The sequence below is a fragment of the Acinonyx jubatus genome, chromosome A2, assembly GCF_027475565.1.
Source record: "Acinonyx jubatus isolate Ajub_Pintada_27869175 chromosome A2, VMU_Ajub_asm_v1.0, whole genome shotgun sequence".
NCBI lineage: Eukaryota > Metazoa > Chordata > Mammalia > Carnivora > Felidae > Acinonyx > Acinonyx jubatus.
The window spans coordinates 154282138-154303364 of NC_069383.1; the positions used below are offsets into that span (position 1 = coordinate 154282138).

The 21227-nt window shown below is 51.1% G+C and overlaps 1 protein-coding gene across 3 annotated transcripts in view; it reads right to left on the minus strand.

Moving 5' to 3' along the window:
• Positions 1-87: 87 nt before the first annotated feature.
• LOC106982933 (ultra-long-chain fatty acid omega-hydroxylase) overlaps positions 88-21227 on the minus strand; it is a 48128-nt gene continuing 26988 nt past the window's right edge. For 2 of the 3 annotated variants that reach the window (XM_053219717.1, XM_027050096.2), the window contains 12 exons: positions 17684-17906; positions 13956-14100; positions 9263-9316; positions 9016-9143; positions 8684-8805; positions 5598-5865; positions 4245-4311; positions 4014-4143; positions 2375-2508; positions 1407-1471; positions 681-763; positions 88-291 (listed from right to left, as the gene is read on the minus strand). In XM_053219717.1, the coding sequence (XP_053075692.1) occupies positions 114-291; positions 681-763; positions 1407-1471; positions 2375-2508; positions 4014-4143; positions 4245-4311; positions 5598-5865; positions 8684-8805; positions 9016-9143; positions 9263-9316; positions 13956-14100; positions 17684-17906 (1597 nt within the window). In that variant the 3' untranslated portion in view covers positions 88-113. Of the gene's footprint in view, positions 292-680; positions 764-1406; positions 1472-2374; positions 2509-4013; positions 4144-4244; positions 4312-5597; positions 5866-8683; positions 8806-9015; positions 9144-9262; positions 9317-13955; positions 14101-17439; positions 17599-17683; positions 17907-21227 lie in introns of those variants that run through there. The other variant, XM_053219718.1, reaches the window with a different exon arrangement.

A 21227-nucleotide genomic window follows, 5' to 3' on the forward strand; every position in this document is an offset into this window, starting at 1 on the left:
GGGCCCTGGGGGCGGGGTCTGGTCCCTCGGGGGATGGGGCCTGGGCCTCTTTGGGCGGGGCTTGCCCCCCCCCTCCCCCCCGCGCCCCGGGATCCGCAGGGAAGCTTCGGGGATCAGGCCCGCGGAGGCAGTGGCTCCACGTTGAGCCAGATGCCGTTCTCCGTGCGCAAGATGAGCTCAGGCTTCCGCCGCACCTTGCGCGTTCGGTCCACACTCAGGCGGAAACGCAACAGCGTCAGCGCCACGGCCACGCGCATCTCGGCCATGGCAAAGCTCTGTCCGATGCAGTTTCTAGAGGAAGGGGGACGGGGGAGGGGCTCAGGTGCAGCCGCTGTGTGACCCGGGAAGGGTGGAGTCCCTGGGTAAATGACCGACCTCCCGCTCTGGGTCTCAGTTCCCTCATCTGTAAAACGGGAGCAATGGCATCCTAGAGTCGTTGGGAGCCTATGAGCCCAGAACTCAGGGCCTGCCACACAGTAGGCGCTCAACACCCAGGGATGTTATCACAGAGTCTGATTTGGGGGTTTCTTAGTACACTGGAGGCATGAAGTGTGCTGGGTTGGCAGAAAGCACATCTGGGTGGGAGGTGATCTCTGCTCCTGATCGGCACATCCCTGACCTTCGACTCCCACGGGGCTCCTCCTACGCTTGGGTTAAACTGGGGGAGTCAGAAGAGTTACCTGGGTCCTGCAGAGAAGGGCACATAGGCCAGTGGGGAGCGCTGCTGTGGGTTGTCCGGGTCAAAGCGATAGGGGTTGTACACCTAGGCAGGAGTGGCCAGGGGGTGGGTGAGTCTGGTTGGCCCATCCATCCCAGCTTGGTCCTGACCCTTCCGCTGGATGGAGAGAACCTCACTACAATCCAGCCACACCCTCCTCTTTTCTGTTGTTCAAGCATGCCAGCCTGACTCCAACCACAGGGCCTTTGCACTTCCTGTCTCAACTGCCTGGAACAGGCTTCCCCCTGCTCTTTGCACTTCTCAGGTCTCAACTCAAACACCTCTTCCTCCCCAAGGCCTTTCTTCACCATGTGAGCTAAAGTGCCCCCCACCCCCTCCAGTTTTTATCTCCTTTGTGCATGTATCACAACCATAGTTTTTGCTTATTTTCTTCCCCTGAACTTCACAGTGAGCTCCACGAGGGCAAAAAAAAAAAAAAACAGTACATTTCTCGGTCCTCTGTGCCCAGCACAGAGGCTGGCAAACAGTAGGTGTTCAATAAATATTTGTGGACCTAGTGAATCAACAAACAGTGAGTGAATACATGGGGGGAGGGGCACTCAAGCTGTGCATCCAGCCAGGCCACCTGGGTCCCTGGGGAAGAGGGTAGGAAGGCCTCAGTGGCCCAGGACCACCCCTTCTGAGGGGGAAGAAGCTGAGGGAAGAGAGGATTGAGGCAGGCGCTCACCTTGGAGTCAGGCCACACTGTGGGGTTGTGGTGGGTCCCGTAGATGCTGACCAGGCAGATAATTCCTGTGGGGAGGGTGGCATCATTGGGGCCACTGGGGCTGAGGGGAACTTTCCCTGAAGTCCTCCTCCTCCCCTGCTCTTCCTGGAGTCATGCTGTTCCCATGAGCCATCTACCACCCTCCCCTGCCCATCCTTCTCTGAAAAATTCTGCTGCTGGCCCCCTAAGAGGTCCCCATCACCTGCTTTCTAGCTGCCATGCCGGCCACACAGGGATCTTTGTCACTCACAGATCTGACATTGTTCCTCCTCAGCTCAAAAACCTCCCATGGCTCCCTACTGTCCTGAAGATCAAGTTCAGGTGCCTCAACCTAGCATTCGCAGCCTTTCAATACCTGCACCCTGAAACTCTGCTCCATAAATATGCTCTCTCTTTCACTTTCTACCTTCAAGGCTCACCTCTCATGCTGCCTCTTCCAAGCAGACCCCCATCCTGAATTTCACCCCATATTAAGTCATCACTCCTTACTTTGGACTGTTTCAGCCCCTTTAAAGTTACTTCCTTTAGGCCATTCCTGACCCCATGTGACTGGGAATGTCTGTGCCCTGCTGTGTCTTCCTCAGACTGAGTGGTATTCAAGGCCTGGGACTGGGAACGAGGCCTCTCTAGATCCCCAGCATCACCCAGAGCCAGGCTTAGTCTCCAAGGAATATTTGGCCACTGAATGAAACCATCCCTCCCTCACCTGCACCCTCACAGGGCCCACCCCACCACACCCACTCTTGCTCTTCCACCTGGACTCACCCACCTCTGTCTAGCCCCTACACGTGGGTTCTCCTCCCTCACCCCAGAAGCAACAGCCACACAGAGAGATGGCCCATCCACAGGGAGGGTGCACCTGGGGCAGGTTTGACCATGCTCCCATGGGCACTAGAGCGGCCTGGCAGCTGGCAGCACACAATGGGCACCTTTGGGGATGACGCGCCCATCTGGAAGCTTGATGTCCTCCGTGCAGCGGCGGGAGACCAGGGTCACGGGTGGGAACTGGCGTAGGCTCTCCTTGATGCACATAGTGGTGAAAGGCAGCTGGGTCAGGTCGTCCCTGGGGAACACGGAACGTGGGATGGTCAGTGGCTTGGAGCCAGGGCACAGCAACACCCCTTCCCCCAAACACACACACACACACACACACACACACACACACACACGCGCGCGCGCGCGCGCGCGCTCAGGAGCAACCACGCAGGAAACCAGTCCAGGATCTCAGACTTGCCCCAGCTTCCGGTGTTTGCATTGATGCCACGCACACATCACTACCCCTCAGCATGCCCCCAAGCAACCCGAGCAGCACCAGCAGGCTTCTTCTGCATGCCCAGCATTAACCCTTTAACTGATGGTTTACATGGCAGCCAGGGAATAGCCGGGAGAGGTGCCAGGACAGGCGGGGGGGGGGGGGGGGCACCCAGGCATCAGCAATTCACCAGCCTGTGTGGATCAATTTCAGTATTTAAAAACCTGTCCATTCTCTCCTTCTGCTATTATTAACTTCTTTCCGTTGGACTCCAGGGCCCAAAAGTGGATTAATTATAACCCTTGGTCCATGATCTAGATCGTTTTCTTTCTCTTTCAAAGAAACTTCACGTCACTCCTGTAAAGGGCAAACGGCATGCCTGGCATAAAAGTACCCATAAGGTAAACACCACTGGGAAAACAGAAGAGTTATTAAATTCTGGCGAGACATCATCTCCTGCCCAGTCCTCAGAACCTGAGCCATCTTTTCCCTTCATTAAAAAGGCAGATTAGCAAGGAATTGAAGAATACAATGGCACCCGACTGAGAATGTCTCCCTGACGTGGAAATCTAAAAGGTTGACGCGGGGGCGCCTGGGTGGCTCAATCAGTTAAGCGTCTGTCTTCAGCTCAGGTCATGATCTCATGGTTCAGTTTCTTCAGCTCAGGTCATGATCTCATGGTTCAGTTTGTAAGTTCGAGCCCCGCACTGTCAGCACGGAGCCTGCTTGGGATTCTCCCTCTTCTCTCTCTGCCCCTCCCCCACATCTGCTCCCCCCCCACCCCAAAATAAATAAACTTTAGAAAATAAATAAATAAAAGGTTGACACTAAACAGAAAAGAGCTTTCTCGCTGTTTGATGCTATTTAATGCTGTGTTTTCTTTGAGTCACCCAAAAATCAGCTCTACACGGCACATGTCTGAATTACACACCCCTTGCCCTTTGCATGTGATTCTGCAGTGCCTTCTGCTCAGGCGGGTAGAATGTATGTCCTGCCCCACTCATGGTGGGCTTGGCCGTGTGACTTGCTTTAGTGAAATGGAATGTTCCAGTGCAGGCAGAGGCTTTAGCCTGTGGCTCTTCGAGCTTCTGGAATCTGCCTTGAGAGGAACACGCCCCAGGTGGCTGCTGGTTCAAGGAGAATGAGGAGACGTGTGAAACAGACCTGAACCCACACCTCCATTTGGAAGCCACCCCGCTCAACGGAACGGCACCCTGCAATAGCGAGAGCAAGAAGTATGCGCAGACCAGAGCAAGAAACAAAGACACAAGCTCCAGGCTCAACCGGCCCCCACCATCCCCCGACCCCAAACGGACCACTCCAGCTCCTCCAGCTCCCGGCCTTGCATGACCTCTTGGACCTCTTCCCGGCACTTCTCCTGGTACTCTGGATACTTGGCCAAGTTGAACAGCACCCACGACAGGCCACTGGATGTTGTGTCATGACCTGTAGGCAGGTGAGAAGCTCACGTGGAGGCTGCCTGAGGACAGCGGAGGCACGATCTTCTGACAACAGGGCCCCCTCCCCGCCTCCCCCCACATCCTCACCTTCAAACATAAAGGTGTCCGCCTCAGCTCGGATGTCCTCATCTGACAGTTCCTTCCCGTCTTCATCCTGGAGCGAACAGGAGAGGATCCTTAGCCCGCTTCATCCCACCCTCCACCTCCTAGGGCGGAAGTCAAGATACTCCCCCCTCTCTCAAGCCAAGCTGCGGGGGGAAGAATGCCAGGCAGACAGAGGTACGTGGCTTGTCTAAGAAAGATGAAAAGTGGGAGGGAGAGTCAAAGGTGAGGGGAAGAAGGGAGTCTGTATCCCTTGAGCAGCTGGTTGCAGCAAGCATCCTGCTGGATGGAGGCCCAACCATGACCTGTGATCAGGTCTCATGACCATCATGTCGTAAATGAGGAAACGGAGGCTCAGAGGGAAGAGTCAGGTGACTAAGGTCCAGCATCCGCTAAGCAGCAGGGCCAGAACTGGAACCCAGAACTGCCTGAATCCTGAATCCAAGTGCTGCTCAGGAATTCCACAGAAGGGGGAGCCTTGGTGGCTCGCTCAGTGGTTAAGCATCTGGCTTTGGCTCAGGTCATGCATGATCTCACAGTTCGTGAGTTCGTGAGTCCCACATCAGGGGAGCTCAAGCCCTGCTTTGGGTGAGCTCAATCCCCTCTTCCGGTGAGCCTGGCTTCTGTCTCTCTCTCTCTCTCTCTCTCTCTCTCTCTCTCTCTGCCCCTTGTGGGATTCTCTCTCTCTCTCTCTCTCTGCCCCTCACTCACTTGCTCTCTCTCTCTCTCAAAAACAGGAAGAAAGAAAAGAAATCCCACAGAAGCAATCTCTGCAAGTGTCATATTTTTTCAGTCTTGGATTTCAACTTTTAAGCATGGTGAGCAAAATCATGTCCCCGCCCCCACCACAACCCTCCAGAATTCATACGGTGAGGTCCTCACCACCCGGGACCTCAGAAGGTGACTGTATTTGGAGACAGGGCCTTTCCAGAGGTAATTAAATTATGATGACATCATTAGGGTGGGCCCTAGCCCAATATGACTGGTGTCCTTAGAAGAAGAGGACATTTATGCAAAGACACAGGCAGAGGGAAGACAACGTGAACACACATGAGAAGGAGGCCATCTACCAGACAGGGAGAGAGGCCTCAGAAGAAACCAACCCCTGTCAGTGCCTTGATCTCAGATCTCTAGCCTCCAGAACTGTGAGAAGGTTAACTTCTGAGGTTTAGCCCACCCAGTCTACAGCACTTCGTTACGGCAGCCCCAGCAAAACGAATACACTAAGTCTTACTTGTGTATTAGGGTGCCTGCCTGCCTCCTAGAGCTGTGTTATTTGGGACGTTTGTCCTTTTATGGAGTTGGTGTAATTCACGAGGGGCCGGGGCCCAGCCTCACCTTGGCCAGGAGCAGCACATCGATGAAGTCCAAGGTCTTGCCCTGTTTGCCCTTAAGCCAGGCCTCGGCCCCCTGCTGGTGCAGCGCCCGCCTCCGCTCCTGGATGACCTCCGTGGTGAAGCGGTGCACGGTGTCACAGGCCTGCCGGAAACGCCGCCCGTCTGCCGTGAGGTAGTAGATGAGGTCAATGTGGTGGTGCACACGGTATTGGCGCTGGACCACGAGTGCGCTCAGCTCGATGATGGCCGAGATGTAATCGCTCATCTTCCTGCCGGGAGAGGAAGGGCCGTGAGCACAAGCTGCTCCCTAGGACCAGTGAGCAACCCCCCCCCACCCCGTATATACACGATATTTTCTCATTTTCCTGTACTCTTCACGCTCTACCATCTGGGGCCTTGCTGACCCCGGAGAGACGCGGCCCCTCCCAGAGCCAGCCAGTTCTGAGAGCTTGCCAATGACTCACCCAAGAGTATGCCCTTCATGTGCACACCAAACAGTCCAGAGCCCATACGCTGAAACTTATCAGGCCGAGCCACTATCTCCAGGCCTTAATCACTGGACAACTAGGGACAGCCCCCATCCTCCAGAGCCCTCTGTAATTATTCAAACGAGTGAATCCTAAGCTTGTGTAACCGCCATACTGTTCCTTCCCAAGGAAACCACCAAAAAAGACTGTCATGCTTTCTCCCGACTGACACCGATGCCTCCCTGTGTGGCCCTGAGGGGTGTAGTAGGTCCCCTCCTCTTGGGAACTGTAAGGAACAATCATCTCCTGATCGGGTGGCCTCATCATATCTGAATAAAACCAAAATCCAGGTACACATAGACCCAAAGACAGATTAGGACTTCCAAATAGATGTAGCATCACAAAGACTAAATGGCTATAAGCCACAGAGTGAGAGAACTCATAAATATGATCACAAACTTGTATCTAAAATATATAAAGAACTTTTGGGGCTCCTGGATGGCTCGGTCAGTTGAGAGTCTGAGTCTTGATTTTGGCTCATGTCATGATCCCAGGGTCATGGGATCAAGCCCCACATCAGGCTTTGGACTGAGGGTGTAGCCTGCTTAAGATTCTCTCTCCTTCTCCCCCTGCCCCTCCCCAGGTCACTATCTCTGTCAAAAAATAAAATAAAATATGAATAAATAAATAAATAAATAATATAAAGAACTCTTAAAATGCACTAATAGACAAAGAATCCAATTAAAAAATGGGTAAAACATATGCATAGACATTTTCTCCAAAGAAGATATACAAATGTCCAATAAGCACATGAAAAGATGCTTAACAGCATTAGCCACTACAGAAATGCAAATCAAAACCACAATGAGGTACTGTTTCACCCCAACTAGAATGGCTATAATCAAAAAGACAGATAATAACAAGTGTTGGTAGAGGTGTGGAGAAATTGGAGCCCTCACATACTACTGGTAGGAATATAAAATGCTGCCTCTCTCTCTCTGTCTCTTTCTCTCTCTCTCTCTCTCTCTCTCTCTCTCTCTCTCAAATAAGCATTTAAAAAATTAACAAAAAAGAAAAAAAATGAAATCACTGGGACAGGTGTGCAAGGGGCTGTCCTTGGTCCTGAACTATGCTTGTTGTTTTCACACATGTGTCACAGTCTGTCATTTCCTTGTTTATTTACTTGTGCACGGAAACTGCTTTTCTTCCCATCAACATATAAGTTCCAAAGGAGCAATACTTTGTCTATTTTGTTGACCATTATATTCACAGTGCCTAGTCCAGGAATGGCACATAGTAGGCTGGAATAAATATTTCTGGACTGATTAATTAATCAATTAACTAGTTAATCACTAAAGCCGCTGTCACTTTACCCAACTGAAACATAACCCTACAAAGCCCAGAGTAACAAAGTCAGCAGCTTATCATTGAGAACCTACTATGTGCTACAAACTTGCCATTTATGATGTCTCTTATTCCTTATATCCCCGCTTAGATTATAAATTCCAAGGAACTGGGACTTAGTCTGTTGCTCACCACCATATTCTCAGTAGATAGCATAGTATCTGGCACATAGTAGCTACACAATAAATATCTGATGAATGAATGAATGAATGAACCAGGACAATGGTTATTTTATTCATTCATTCAACAAATATTTACTGAACATCTACTGTGTGCCAGGGCAGTGCAACATCATTTTATTCTTTTTTTTTTAATGTTTATTTATTTTTGAGAGAGAGAGAGAGAGAGAGAGAGAGAGAGAGAGAGAGAGAGAGAATGAGTGGGGGAGGGGCAGACAGAGAGGGAGACACAGAATCCAAAGCAGGCTCCAGGCTCGGAGCTTTCAGCATGGAGCCCAACATGGGGCTTGAACCCATGAACCTGAAGATCATAACCTGAGCCAAAGTCAGACGCTTAACTGACTGAGCCATCCAGGCGCCCCATATCATTTTATTCTTAAAGCATGTCTCAGAGGGTCAAGAATTGTCATCCCTGGAGTGCCTGAGTGGCTCAGTTGGTTAAGTGTCTGACTCTTGGTTTCTGCTCAGGTCATGATCTTGCAGTTTGTGAGTTCAAGCCCCACATCAGGCTCTGCACTGACAGCATGGAGCCTGCTTAGGATTCTCTCTCTCTCTCTCTCTCTCTCTCTCTCTCTCTCTCTCTCTGCCTCTCCCCTGCTTGCTCTCTCTCTTCCCCTCTCTCTCTCTCCCTTCCAAAATAAATAAATTAAAAAAAAAAAAGAATTGCCATCCTTGTTTTATAAAAAAGGAAACTGAGGCTCATAGCCTGGGGAGACACTTTCCAAAAGCCAAACTATTCCTCATGGAAGGATGAGGGAAACTAGTACTTATTAAGCACCTACTCTATACCCAACCACCAACTTACATTACCTCACTTAATACTCACAAGATGACTATGGGGGTGGGATTGGGATTCCATTTTTTCAGATAAGGACACTGGCCCAGAGAGGTGATGTCAGTTTTCAGAAACACACAGCCTGTCGGTGGCAGAGTACTGACAGCCCGGCGATGCCCGACACCTGAGAGTCTCCTTTCTTCTCCCACCACCTTGCCCTGCAGCAACTGCCTCTATCTTCCCCCAGGAAGGCCACACTCACTCCTGGCAGTTGCTGTTGTGGCTGAAGACACATTTCTGAAGACTGTCCAGGGTCATGAGGCTGATGTGCTCAAACATGTCAAGGGAGATCACTGGGCCCTCCGCCAGGCGCCGCCATTTAGCCTGCGAGAGAGAGACACATGGTGAACCGAAGCAGAGACCGCAGGCTTTGAGCCGGGCTGACAACGGCACCCCCGCTGCCTGCTCGCCTCAAGCCCATTTTGTAGGTAAAGGAAGTGAACCGTGCTGACATCCCGTGGCTCACACACGAGTCGGGACCTGGACCAGTCCCACTGCACGGACACCCTCTTCCCAAGAGACCCCGCGACTCACATGCATGATGTCAGTGCACTGGTTGAAGATCTTCATGTAGGGCTTCAGGATGTCGAAGTGAAAGGCGGGGGTCAGCAGGCGACGGTGCCGGCTCCACTTCTCACCTTTGCTAAGCAGCAGCCCATCTCCTGGGCGCAGGAGACTGCCCTTAGGAACCTCTCCCATTACTCTGAAACCACAAGAAACCCCACATCCCACCCCCTCTTCCCTGAAGCCCCAGCCCCAGCTCATCCAGTCCCACACTCACCCAGCCAAGGTTTCAGGAAACCGTAGAAAAGGTCATCCTTGGGGGCAATGGCAGCTGTGGAGAGAGAAGAGGTGATGATAATTCAAAAGAGAGTGCGGACCCTTGACCTCTGCTTCTAACCTCCTTGGGGCTCCTCTCTGAGCTCTGACCTCCACCTCACCTCTCCAGTCCATCTTCCACACCTGCTCCCGAAAGACCCTTATAGGATGCTGATCTGAACATGAGCCTCCCCTACTCAGATACCTCCCATGGCTCCCTATCACCCTTGTAAAAAAAGTTCAAGCTCAGGCTAGCACTGAAGGCCCCGCCCCATCTAGCCTCCCTGTGTCTCTCCTATCTCACCCTTCAACATACACCTCACATACTGGCCCAGGCTGAGCTCTCCATCCAGAATGGCCCTCTTCACCCTAATCACCCCCTCTTTTCTGCCAATCCAGGCCATCTGAATTACGCCTCCTGTGCTCTCAGTCTCCAGTGCAGCCTCCTCCTTGCACCCCAGTCCCAGGAGGTCTTATCAGATGCTAGATCTGACCATGTCCCTTCCCGCTCACAGCCATTAGCCACAGCACCAGCTGTTCAGCCCATTTTCAAAGCCCCGAATGATCTACCCCAGTCCAGACCTCTCTCAAAACATCTCTGTCCTCCATACCCTACATGCTCAATGTTCAAACATCACAGCATTTTCTCATCTTCTTGAAAAAGCCACATTCTCTGTTCTTTCTACCACATGCCTTCTCTGCCTCAAACACTCTTCCTTCATCCTTTGAGTCTCTGCTTGGATGCCACCCCTTCTCCACCCATCCTTCTGGATTGCATCCATCCAGGTACAAGCCCCTGGAGAGGAGGGACCATGTTGATCACTGATATATGGGTGCTAAATAAATTTTCAGTGAATGAACCAGTCAAGGGATGAAAGAATGCAAAAATGGATGGTTGGATGGGTGGATGGATGGATGGATGGATGGGTGGATGGATGGGTGGATGGATGGGTGGGTGGATTAGTGAGTTAACTCCCTTTCTATGGGTTGAACAGATTTGTGACTGAATGGGCAGGGGCCCAGGAAAGAAGTACCTGAAACTCAAGTGATGTCACTTTTACCCGAGATGTGACTCAGCCACCTACACACACACTATCTAGGAATTGGCCAATCGTGCACACAGTCATCTGCCCATTCATCCTCCTATTCGGAGGGTTCTGCCACCCTCTGTACCCAACCCCTGCTGGGCAGTGCTGGGGACCAGAGGTGGCTCAGCTCCACACCCTGCCTGGAGGAGATCTGGGTGGGGCGAGAAAGAGAAGTAGAGGCATGCCATGCAAATATCAAGAAGGTAGAAAGTGTGCCAGAAGCAAAGGGAGGCACAGAGAAAGGGCTGTTGGAAGTCAAAGCAGGCTTCCTGGAAGAGGCAACACTGGAGACGAAGGTAGAAGTCTATCTAGTCATGCCTTTCCTCTCTGAGATCTGGACTCCGGCCTTAGCCCCTTGAGGGTCTTTCTGATATACAGACCTGTTAAATGGTTGCCCAGCCCAAGCACCATTCCCTAACACCCCCAATGTAAAACACAAGCTCATTTGCTTTGCACACAGGTGCTCTGAGTCCAGCTTCTGTCTCACTGCCTACTCGTCCCCACACATCATCCTCACTCCAGACACCCCAAGTCACCTGAATTCCCCTGGCACTTTCACACATCTGCACCTTTGCACTGGTAGAACCCTCCACCTGAGACTTCTCATCTGGCAAACCCCTACACACATCCTTCAAGGCCCAGCGTCATTGACATCTCCTCCATGAAGTCTTCCCCAACCCCCGACCCCCACCCCAGGCTAAACCCTTGTTCTCCCATCCTCGGGTCCCTACACCTCTCCAACTTTGAACACTAGATTCCAGGAGAGGCCGTGACCAGGCTGCCTTTCCCCTCAGTGTCCCCTTCAGTAAAAAGCAGATGGTAACGTCTACCCTGGAGGAGGTCCTATAAGAAAAGGCCCCACCTGGTGCTCAGCAGGAAAGTACATATCACTGTGGTTGAGAGCTCGGCCTCCGGGAGGGCCAGATCTGGGTTCAAATCCCAGCCCCACCACTAACTCAGCATGTAAACTTGGGCGTGTCAACCATTCTGGCCCTCCATTTCCTCATCTGCCAGAGGAGAAATAGAACAATTCTGCCTGCCTCGTGGCATCCCTACAAAAGCTCAATGAGCTAACATGTTCCTGGCACACGGCAGGTGCTCATTAAATATTTGTACACATAAATGAATAATTAACCAACTGCTGGCTATTTTTATAACCATGATTATAATTATTGGTCATTGGTGTCACAAACTCAGGAGATGATTATCTGCATCCCCCGTTCGCAGCAAGCCCCGACCAGGGAAAAATAAATGCACAGCCGTCGTGGAAAGCTGTTTGGTGGTTCCTTAAAAAGTTAAAGGTAGAATGCCCATATGGCCCTGCATTTCTACTCCTCAGCACCTACCCAAGAGAAATGAAACTATACATCAGCACCGAAACCCGTGCAGGCATGTTCATAGCATCATTCGTAAGAGCCTAAAGGTAGGAAGGACCCAAATGCCTGTCGGTGGATGAGCAGATAAACAAATTGTGGTATATCCGTATCCCCATACAATGGACTTCTACCCAGCCTTAAAAAAAGTAGGTCCTGATCATTGCTACAATGTGTGTGAACAACGGAAACACTGTGCTAAGTGAAAGAGGTCAGTGCAAAAGGTCACATTTTGTATCATACCTTTACTGTGATATATCCAGAATAGGCAGAGCCATGGAGATAGAAAATAGAGTGGTACGTCCCAGAAGGGGGGGGGGGGAGGACGTAATCACTTAATGGGTACAGGTTGTTTTATGGGGCCATGAAAAAAAACTTGGAACTAGAGAGAGCCTTGGGTTGCACAACATTGTGAACACGCTACATACCTTACACTTTAAAATCGTACGTTTTTAAATGGTTAATTGCATGCTACGTGAATTTCATCTCAATAAAAAATAAATGCATAAAGGCAAAAGCTGTAATGATATGCCTATATATCACACTTCATTCTCTATAACGCATTTCCCCCTGCTTTCTCCCATTAATGCTCTCTACCCCAATTGCCCGATATAAGATGGAGAAGGTTCAGGAGGAGCTGTGCGTTTCTCAGGGCCCATGGGCTGTGTGGCTTTAGCCCCAGGCCGTCAAGGTCCCCGGGTGTGGCCCTGAGGAGGCCCCGGTGTGGGGTGGGATCCACAGCTTGGGGCCAGGCCTGTCTGTCCTGACTCACAGCTCCGCCCCCTTTCCCCCACTCCTCCAGTGGGGGGAAGGTTGGATATCCTGCCTGTCCTGAGGGAGGGGAGGGGAGGGGAGAGGGAGAGGCCGGGGCATCTACTATGTGCTAAGGCCACGCGGGGGGGCTCCACTCCCTACTCCATCTGGAGTCTCACAACCATGTAAGATGGTCCTCAGGAATCTGCGGTTCTGAGGAGGAGAGGGGAGAAGGAGGAGGCAGAAAGAAAAACAGGACGTGAGAAAAGCAGGAGACGAGAAACCCCCATGAGCACCTACCCACATCACAGTGAGTCTTCACCACCACCCCATTTTACAGATCAGAAACTGAGGCCCTGAGAGGCTACATGAGTTTCTGGGTCACATGGTGAGGATGGCTCCACCCAGGATTCGAGCCCAGCCCGCCCAAGTCCTGGCCCAGGGCTCTTTGCACAACTTGGAGCCCATCCCTTAGAGAGGTCACCCTTCCCGGGGTCCAGGCTCCCCCTTTGTGCAGTGGGTTGGGCATCCCGGAATGAAACATGGGGAGGGTACGGCTGCGGGAGGGAAGGATGGCGGGCCCTTCCTCTTTCATGGCTCCGACGTGATAGCCTTGAAGGTGGTCTCTAGACTTCAAAGAGAGATCTCAGCCTCTCTTTGTAGGGGCCCAAGCTGGGGCCGGAGATCCTAAAATTCCTGGTACTTTCTCATTCCTCCCTCCTCTCTCAAATGTCTCTGATGCCCCTGGAGGTGCCCAGTTACGCGCGAGGCCACACCAAAGATCCAGACTCCTAGGGGGACGACGGAGCTGGAGGCAGACACACTCAGTCAGCCCTAGAGCGTTAGGACAGAGAATGAGAAAGCCCGGAGAAGAAAACCATGATCTGTCTGGAGGGTCAAGGAAGTCTTCCTGGAGGAGGGGTCATTGGATCCGGGTGTTGAAGGTTGAGCAAGGACTTGCCCAACACACCCAGGAGCCCTACACCTTGGGACTGGTGTGGACTCAGAAGGGAGAAGCAATCTTCTACATCTCCTTTTCTACTAGTCAGGGTCAGCCCAGGTGAAAAGAATGGGCTGCAGGCTGGGCTAGCCATAGCAGGGAATATCAGAACCCAAATGGTGGAACCACCGTGGCTTAGAATTAAGCAGCAACCACTTAACAAAATCTCAGGCAAACAATTCCCTGATCGAATACGTTTGGCTCTGACTTCTAGGTGGGCATGTTTGCCTCTCAGAGTTCCTAGGACCCCTAGACGTTGTCGCACCTTTTCCCATGCTATCCCCACTATCTGTATTACCATGGCTGCTTTGGTGAACTCCTATTCATCCTTCAAATCCCTACTCCAATGGCCCTTCCCCCAGATAGCCTACAGGCCCAGAAGCCCAGGTGATTTCTGGGAGTTGAGGGTTTATCCATCACCTAAAGGCCCAGCCCACCTACCTGAGGCACCCACTACGGGCTTGATGTAGTCAGGATGCACCAGAACCAACAGCGGCAAAATGGGGCCAATCCACACCAGGATCACATGATGCATGTTGTCCAGAACCTTCTTCTCATCTTGGAGGCCTGTCTCATTTGGAAGATACTGCAAGGGGTAGGAGGGAAGGACAGTGAGGAGGAGCTCAGCCCCAGCGTCCCCTAGCCTTTCCCTCCTTCCACCTCTCCCCTGTCCTTAAAACAAGCCCGGAAGAGCTGTATGATTGCGGGCAGCTGGCTGCACCTCGCTGAACCTCCATTCCCTCACCTGAGGAGTGGGGAAGAATCAACTCTCTGTCTGAGGGCAGCTGAGAACATGTATGAAAATAACAAAATGACAGACCGCCCCCCCACCCACCCACCCAGCACAGGGCATGACACACAGCCGGTGTTCCAGAAATAAAAACAGTAAGAGTACACCCAATAATAATGATCGGCATTTGTTGAGTACTTGCTACGTTAGTAATAAAATACCACTAGCACTGTTATCTTTAACATATGCGTGTGCTTACAGCGTTAGGCGCGGCAGTGGGCATGGTTCATACAGTTAATACCTTCAACCTACCCAAGAATTCTGTGAAATACTTGCTACTATTTCCCCATTTCACTTTGCTCGGAAAGGTCAAATGACTTGTCTGAAGTTACAGGTGAGTAAGTGATTGCCCTGGTGTCGGCTTCCCCAGAAGCCTCACCCAGAACTCATGGCCCCGGGTGGAGGCAGGCTGGGCCTACAGGGTCAATGTTGTCCACACTGACCTAGCTAACTTTGGGCACCAGGGCCTGGCCACTGCCTCTAGGACCACCATTAAAGCCAGATGGCTCTTGGAATAAGAGCATTTGACGAAGGGCATGAAAAATGAGTAGGGGTTCATCTAACTGAGAAGGATATTTGGTAGAGGGCACAGTTCCAGCAAAGACCATGGAGGTGGGAAATCAGAGCCTGGCTATAGGAACAGGAAGTCATCCTACAGGACTAGACATGAGTAGGGCGGGAGTCAGAGCCTAACGGGACTTGAACACTAGCTGAGGAGGTGAGACTTTCTCCGGACAGCAATGGGGAGTCATGGAGGGTGTGTGAGCAGAGGAGGGACATGGTTGGTTTCAAGAATCCTCCTGGGACCAGGACGGGGCGACGGACTGGAGGCAGGAGCCCAAGGAGGAGGCTGGACCATGGTCCAGCAGAAGACAATGAGGCCTGAGCAGGGGTGGGAGGTGAAAGGGAGGGAGGAGATTCGGACACAAACAGGCAAAACTTGGTGAGTGCGGTCGCAGGGGAGTCATTCCTAAAGCCAGATAAAATATTCTTGGAGCTACTGAGTAGAAATGTACCTCCTGCTTCCTTCTTCTGAGACACTCACTCCAAGTAGCATCTAAAATATTTCTAGGGGCGCCTGGGTACCTCAGTCTGACTCTTGATTTCAGCTCAGGTCATGATCTCACGCTTCGTGAGTTCGAGCCCTGCATCGGGCTCCACGCTGACAATGAGGAGCCTGCTTGGGATTCTTTCTCTCTAACTCTCTGCCCCTCCCCCGCCCCCACTCACATTCTCTCTCTCTCTTTCAAAATAAATAAACGTAAATAAAATAAAATAAAATAAAATAATAAAATAAAATAAAATCAATAAAATATTTCTAGAATCACTCGATACTTCCGGTCTCTGCAAGACTGGGGAGTTGAGCACACCCACCACCGCGTGGCAGGTTCAGAGTCAAGCATGCCGCCGACGTCACTTCAGGAATTGTCAAAATAATCTCATGAGGTTATCAGGAACAATCATAAGCCCCACACTGCAGATGGGAAAACCAAGGCACAGGGAGGTGACGTAGTTTGCTCAAGGTCGTGTGGCAGGAGAGGGTAGAGACCAGCATCAAGCCCACACTGACGACCACTGCCCTTGAACTGCCTCTCCAAAGTCCACCTCTGCCCTCGGCATGAGGCCTAAGCCAGGAAGGTCTCCACAACTGTCCCTCAGTTTCATGTAGGTCTAGAAGGGGGACCGGGTGAGTGCAGTAGGCAGTTAGGAACTGGAGTCTAAGACCCCAAAAGCCTCAGTGCCCTCAGGAGTCTGGCTTTCTTCTGACCTCTGAAGCCCTTTTAGAAAAGTGCAGGTTTTCTCAGCCAGACACAAGAGGTGGCGAAGGCACAGAGCTAAGAACAGGGACTCTGGAGCCAAACGGCCTGGGCTTGAACCCCAACTCTGCCGCCTACAAGCTGTGTGACCTAGGGCCAGCTACTTAACCTCTCTGTGCCATAGTATTCTTAGAAGCAAAATGGGGACAGTGGTGGGGACTGCCGCCTAGGATTGTCAAGAGGACTGAGGAAGAGGGAACGCGAGCTGGTGCAGCCACGCCAGAAAACGGTCTGGAGGCTCCGCAAAAAAACAAATAGAACTACCCTACGACCCAGCAATCGCACTACCAGGCATTTATCCAAGGGATACGGGTGTGCCGTTTCGAAGGGACACGCGCACCCCCATGTTTATAGCAGCACCATCAACAATCGCCAAAGTATGGGAAGAGCCCAAATGTCCATCGATGGATGAACGGATAAAGAAGATGTGGTATGTATATACAACGGAGTATTACTCGGCAGTCAAAAAGAATGAATTCTTGCCGTTTGCAACTACGTGGACGGAACCGGAGGGTATTATGATAAGTGAAATTAGTCAGAGAAAGACAAAAATCGTATGACTTCACTCATATGAGGACTTTAAGAGACAAAACAGATGAACATAAGGGAAGGGAAACAAAAATAATATAAAAACAGGGAGGGGGACAACACAGAAGAGACCCATAAATATGGAGAACAAACTGAGGGTGACGGGAGGGGTTGTGGGAGGGGGGAGGGGCTAAATGGGGAAGGGGCATCAAGGAATCTACTCCTGAAATCATTGTTGCAGTATACGCTAAGCAATTTGGATGTAAATTTAAAAAAATAAAAAATAAAATTAAACAAATAAATAAAATAAGAAAAAAAAACCCAAAACATCAAACTATAAAAAAAAAAAAAAAGAGGACTGAATGAGTTAATATATTTAAAGCACCTGGTGTAATTCTAAGCACATGTATGTGAAATAACAAATGAAAGGCAGGGCTCCTGGATGGCTCTGTCAGTTAAGCAACTGACTTTGGCTCAGATCATGATCTCGCGATTCGTGAGTTCGAGCCCTGTGTCCCGCTGTGTGCTGTCAGCTCGGAGCCTGGAGCCTGCTTCTGATTCTGTGTCTCCCTCTCTCTGCCCCTCTCCTGCTTGTGCTCTGTCTCTCTCTGCCTCTCCAAAATGAATACACGTTAAAAAAAATTAAAAATTTTAAAAAAATGAAAGGCAAGGTAAGAGAATGAAAGAAAGGGTGCAACCACATCCGGGGTGGGGTGGAGCAAAATCCACAGGGGTCCCCCCACCCCGCCCGGGGATCACAGAACCCGACGACTTTCACGGGCACTGGTACCTGTTGCTACAGCAATAGGCCTGAAATGACAGAGAAAACTTTCGACTCAGCTCTATCCTCGCCTCAGCTGTGTGACCTCGGGTAAACGGCTTGCCCTCTCTGAGCCTCCATCACACTTAGACCCTGGAAGATGGGTCTGTTTGTGGCCCTGACCAGATTCTTGGGGGATGAAAGAAACCATCAGGTCCGTCATCCTTACTGAATACCTGGGACCCGCCCAGCCCACCTGCCCAGCCCCACACACCATGCCCAGGTGGCCCAGCAGCCAGTTGCGCCGGGGTGGCTGGGGGAAGCAGCTCAGCCGGCGGCAGGTGATGTAGCAACACCAGGAGAACCTCAGGAGCTGTATCAGCAGGCGGCAGAGGAAGAAGAGCAGGGACAGGACGAGTGCAGACACCGCATACAAGCGGAAGGCGGTCTTCTCCAGTCCCAGGAGGTACAGCAGGTGCTCCGTGACGGGCAGCATCCTGCGGGAACACACGGGATGGGGGTCAGTGCAGGTAGGAACCACTCTGGCCATGTGTGTGCCATATAAAGATGACCTGTGGGATCAAGCATAGGGTACCTGGCACACAGGAGGTGCTCAATGCACATGAGTCCCAGACACCAAGGATACCCCCCTAACTTTCCCCAGCAGTGACCTTCAGCGAGCTGACCAGACGGACACCTGTCCATATGCCCTCAGTCTTCACTTCACAGGGCATCCTTCCTGACTTCTCTGCCCATGCCTGGCTGGCCAGAGGGTTGGAAAATTAAAACACGTACACCTCCACGCCGTAAGCAGCTCTTAACCAATGATGGATGAATGTTGCCAGATAAATACCTCCTCCCCTTGGGGCAATGACCTTGAGATGGGAGTTTCACATGCACTCCCAGGCTTCCACAGCAGGATTAAACTCCGGCTGCCCACAGAAGAAACTTTCTCTATTAGCTGCCTTCCTTCCCCTGTCTTCCCTCTTTTTCTCTATTTAATTGAGGTGAGATTCACCCAACATGAAACGAACCGTTTTAAAGTACAGTTGACCCTTGAACAATACAGGGGTTAGGGGGGTCCCAAGCCCTGTGCAGCCAGAATTCCATGTGTAACGTTTGACCCCCCGCAAAACTGAACTGCTCATAGCCTACTGTTGACTGGAAGCCTTACTGATAACATTAACGGCCAATTAACACATATTTTGAATGTTATATGTATTATATACTGTATTGTTACAAGAAAGTAAGCTGCAGAGAAGAAAATGTTGTTGAGAAAATCATTAAGAAAGAGAAAATAGGGGCTCAGTCTGTTGAGCGTTCGACTTCGGCTCAGGACATGATCTCGCGGTTGGTGAGTTCGAGCCCCGCGTCGGGCTCTGTGCTGACACCTCAGAGCCTGGAGCCTGCTTCGGATTCTGTGTCTCCCTCTCTCTCTGACCCTCCCCTGTTCATGCTTTGTCTCTCTCTGTCTCAAAAATAAATAAACATTAAAAAAAATTTTTTTAAATAAAAAATAAAATAATAATAATATTAATGACACAGTGACCAGGTATAGAGCGTTGCAATGTGCCATGCTCCACACTCAGGGATGTGCATGCCTCATTTTATGGTGCCTTAAAGTGGGCCTTGGAGTTGGGTCCTACCATTCTCTCCATTGTTTGCACAACTCAATCTCTGTTCTTCTAACTCAAGAGAGATGGGAGTTGACAGAGGCCCCCTGAACCCCTACCAAAGGCCAAACTCAATCACATTGGGGGCCCACAGATCTCAGACAGTGCCGAGGAGATTGTTGAAAATGGTTAGGTCTGGCCCTCATCTCTCCTTTCCCCTTAGTCCAGACACCCAAGGGTTCTCTCTGTGCTCCACCTCCTTGGGCAACAAAGCTAAAGGAACCCTACCCTCCAGGTCCTCACCTGAGTCCCCAGTCCCCACCACCCCCACCCCCCACCACCGGCCCATGGTTCCCTCCATTAGGGGCTCAGAGTCCCTGGCTTTTCCACCAGCCAATGACCAACTGTATCATCCACGCAGAAGATGTGAAGTTTCTATTGGTTACCACATCCTGGGAAAACAGCTGGGTGCATCATCACCAAATTAGGAGAGTCCCATTGGGACGGTCTGACTTACACTACCAGCCATGCAATTGACATGACCACTCATTAGGACGTCTGGTACCAAGGAGAGACAGAAAGGGAATAACAAGTGTTGGCAAGGATGCGGAGAAACCTTGAACCCTGATGCCTTGCTCGTGGGGACGTAAAATGGTGAGGTTTTGCTGTGGAAAACAGTGTGGTGGTTCCTCAAAATATTAAACATAGAATCACCATATGATCCAGCAATCCCACTTCTGGAGAGATCCCCAAAAGAAGTGAAAGCAGGGACTCAAACAGATATTTGCACACCCATGTTCACAGCAGCATTAGTCACAAGGGCCAAAAGGTGGAGGCAATCCAAGTGCCCAAGAAAGGAAGAAGAGATACACATACTATGGCCTATCCATACACTGGAATATTATTCGGCCATAAAAAGGGAAATCTGACGCAGGCCACAACATGGATGGACCTCAAGGACATTATGTGAAGTGAAATAAGAGACACAAAAAACAAATGCTCTGTGTCCCCAGAGGAGTCAGGTTCAGAGACAGGAAGCAGAATGGCGGGCACCAGGACCGGCGGGAGGGGGGATAGGGAGGCAGAATTTTAATTGAAGAAGACAGAAAAGTTCTGGACATGGATGGTGGTGATGGCTGCACAACAGTGTGAATGTACTTAAGGCCACTGAACTGTTCACTGAAAATGGTTAAGACTGGGGGGCGGGGGACACCTGTGTGACACAGTCGGTTAAGCATCCCACCCTTGATCTCGGCTCAGGTCATGATCCCACAGTTTGTGAGATCAAGCCCCGTGTTGAGCTCTGCGCTGACGGTGCGGAGCCTGCTTGGGATTCTCTCTCCCTCTCTCTCTCTCTCTCTACAACCTCCCCCCCCCCAAATAAATAAATAAACATTAAAAAAAAAAAAAAGACTGCGTGTCTCGAAGGAGGTAAAGCAGAGATAGAGGTGGCTGAATACTGGTCCCCCAAAGAGATCAGGTCTCTGGCACATGGGAATGTGATCTTAACTGCCAGCGTCTTTGCAGACAGGACTAGAGATGAGAAGATTATCCGGGATTGGATTGTCCAGGTTGTTCCCAACTGGAATCGAAATCTCCTCATAAGAGAGAGGCCGAGGGAGACTCAACACACAGAAGAGAAGAAAGCCGTGGAAAGATAAAGGCAGACCCTGGAGGGATGCGGCCACCAGCCCAGGCACCCTGGAGCCACTAGAAGCTGGGAGAGGCAGGGAGCAGATTCTGCCCTAGAACCTCCAGAGGGAGCACAGCCCTGCCCTCACCTGGGTTTCAGACTCCCGGCCTCCAGAACTCTGAGAGAATAAATGTGTGCTGTTTCAAGCCACCCAGTTCGTGGTAATTCATCACAGCAGCCACAGGAAACAAATACACGGAGTAAGAGGGTGCAGACCGATCCCTCCAGATGAGGTGGCCTGTGTGTGTCTCTTGGGGGAAGGCTCTCTGGGCAGACAGCTGAGTGAAGAACGGGGCTTTCTCATTAAGTGCACATCTGCACACACACGCACGTAGCTGGGGTCTTTTTAATACATATATATATATTTTTTTTTTTTTGAGAGAGAGAGAGAGAGAGAGAGAGAGAAAGCGAGAGCGGGGAAGGGGCACAGATAGAGAATCCCAAGCAGGCTCCGTGCTGTCAGCGCAGAGCCTGATGTGGGGCTCAAACCCACAAGCCGTGAGATCAGAACC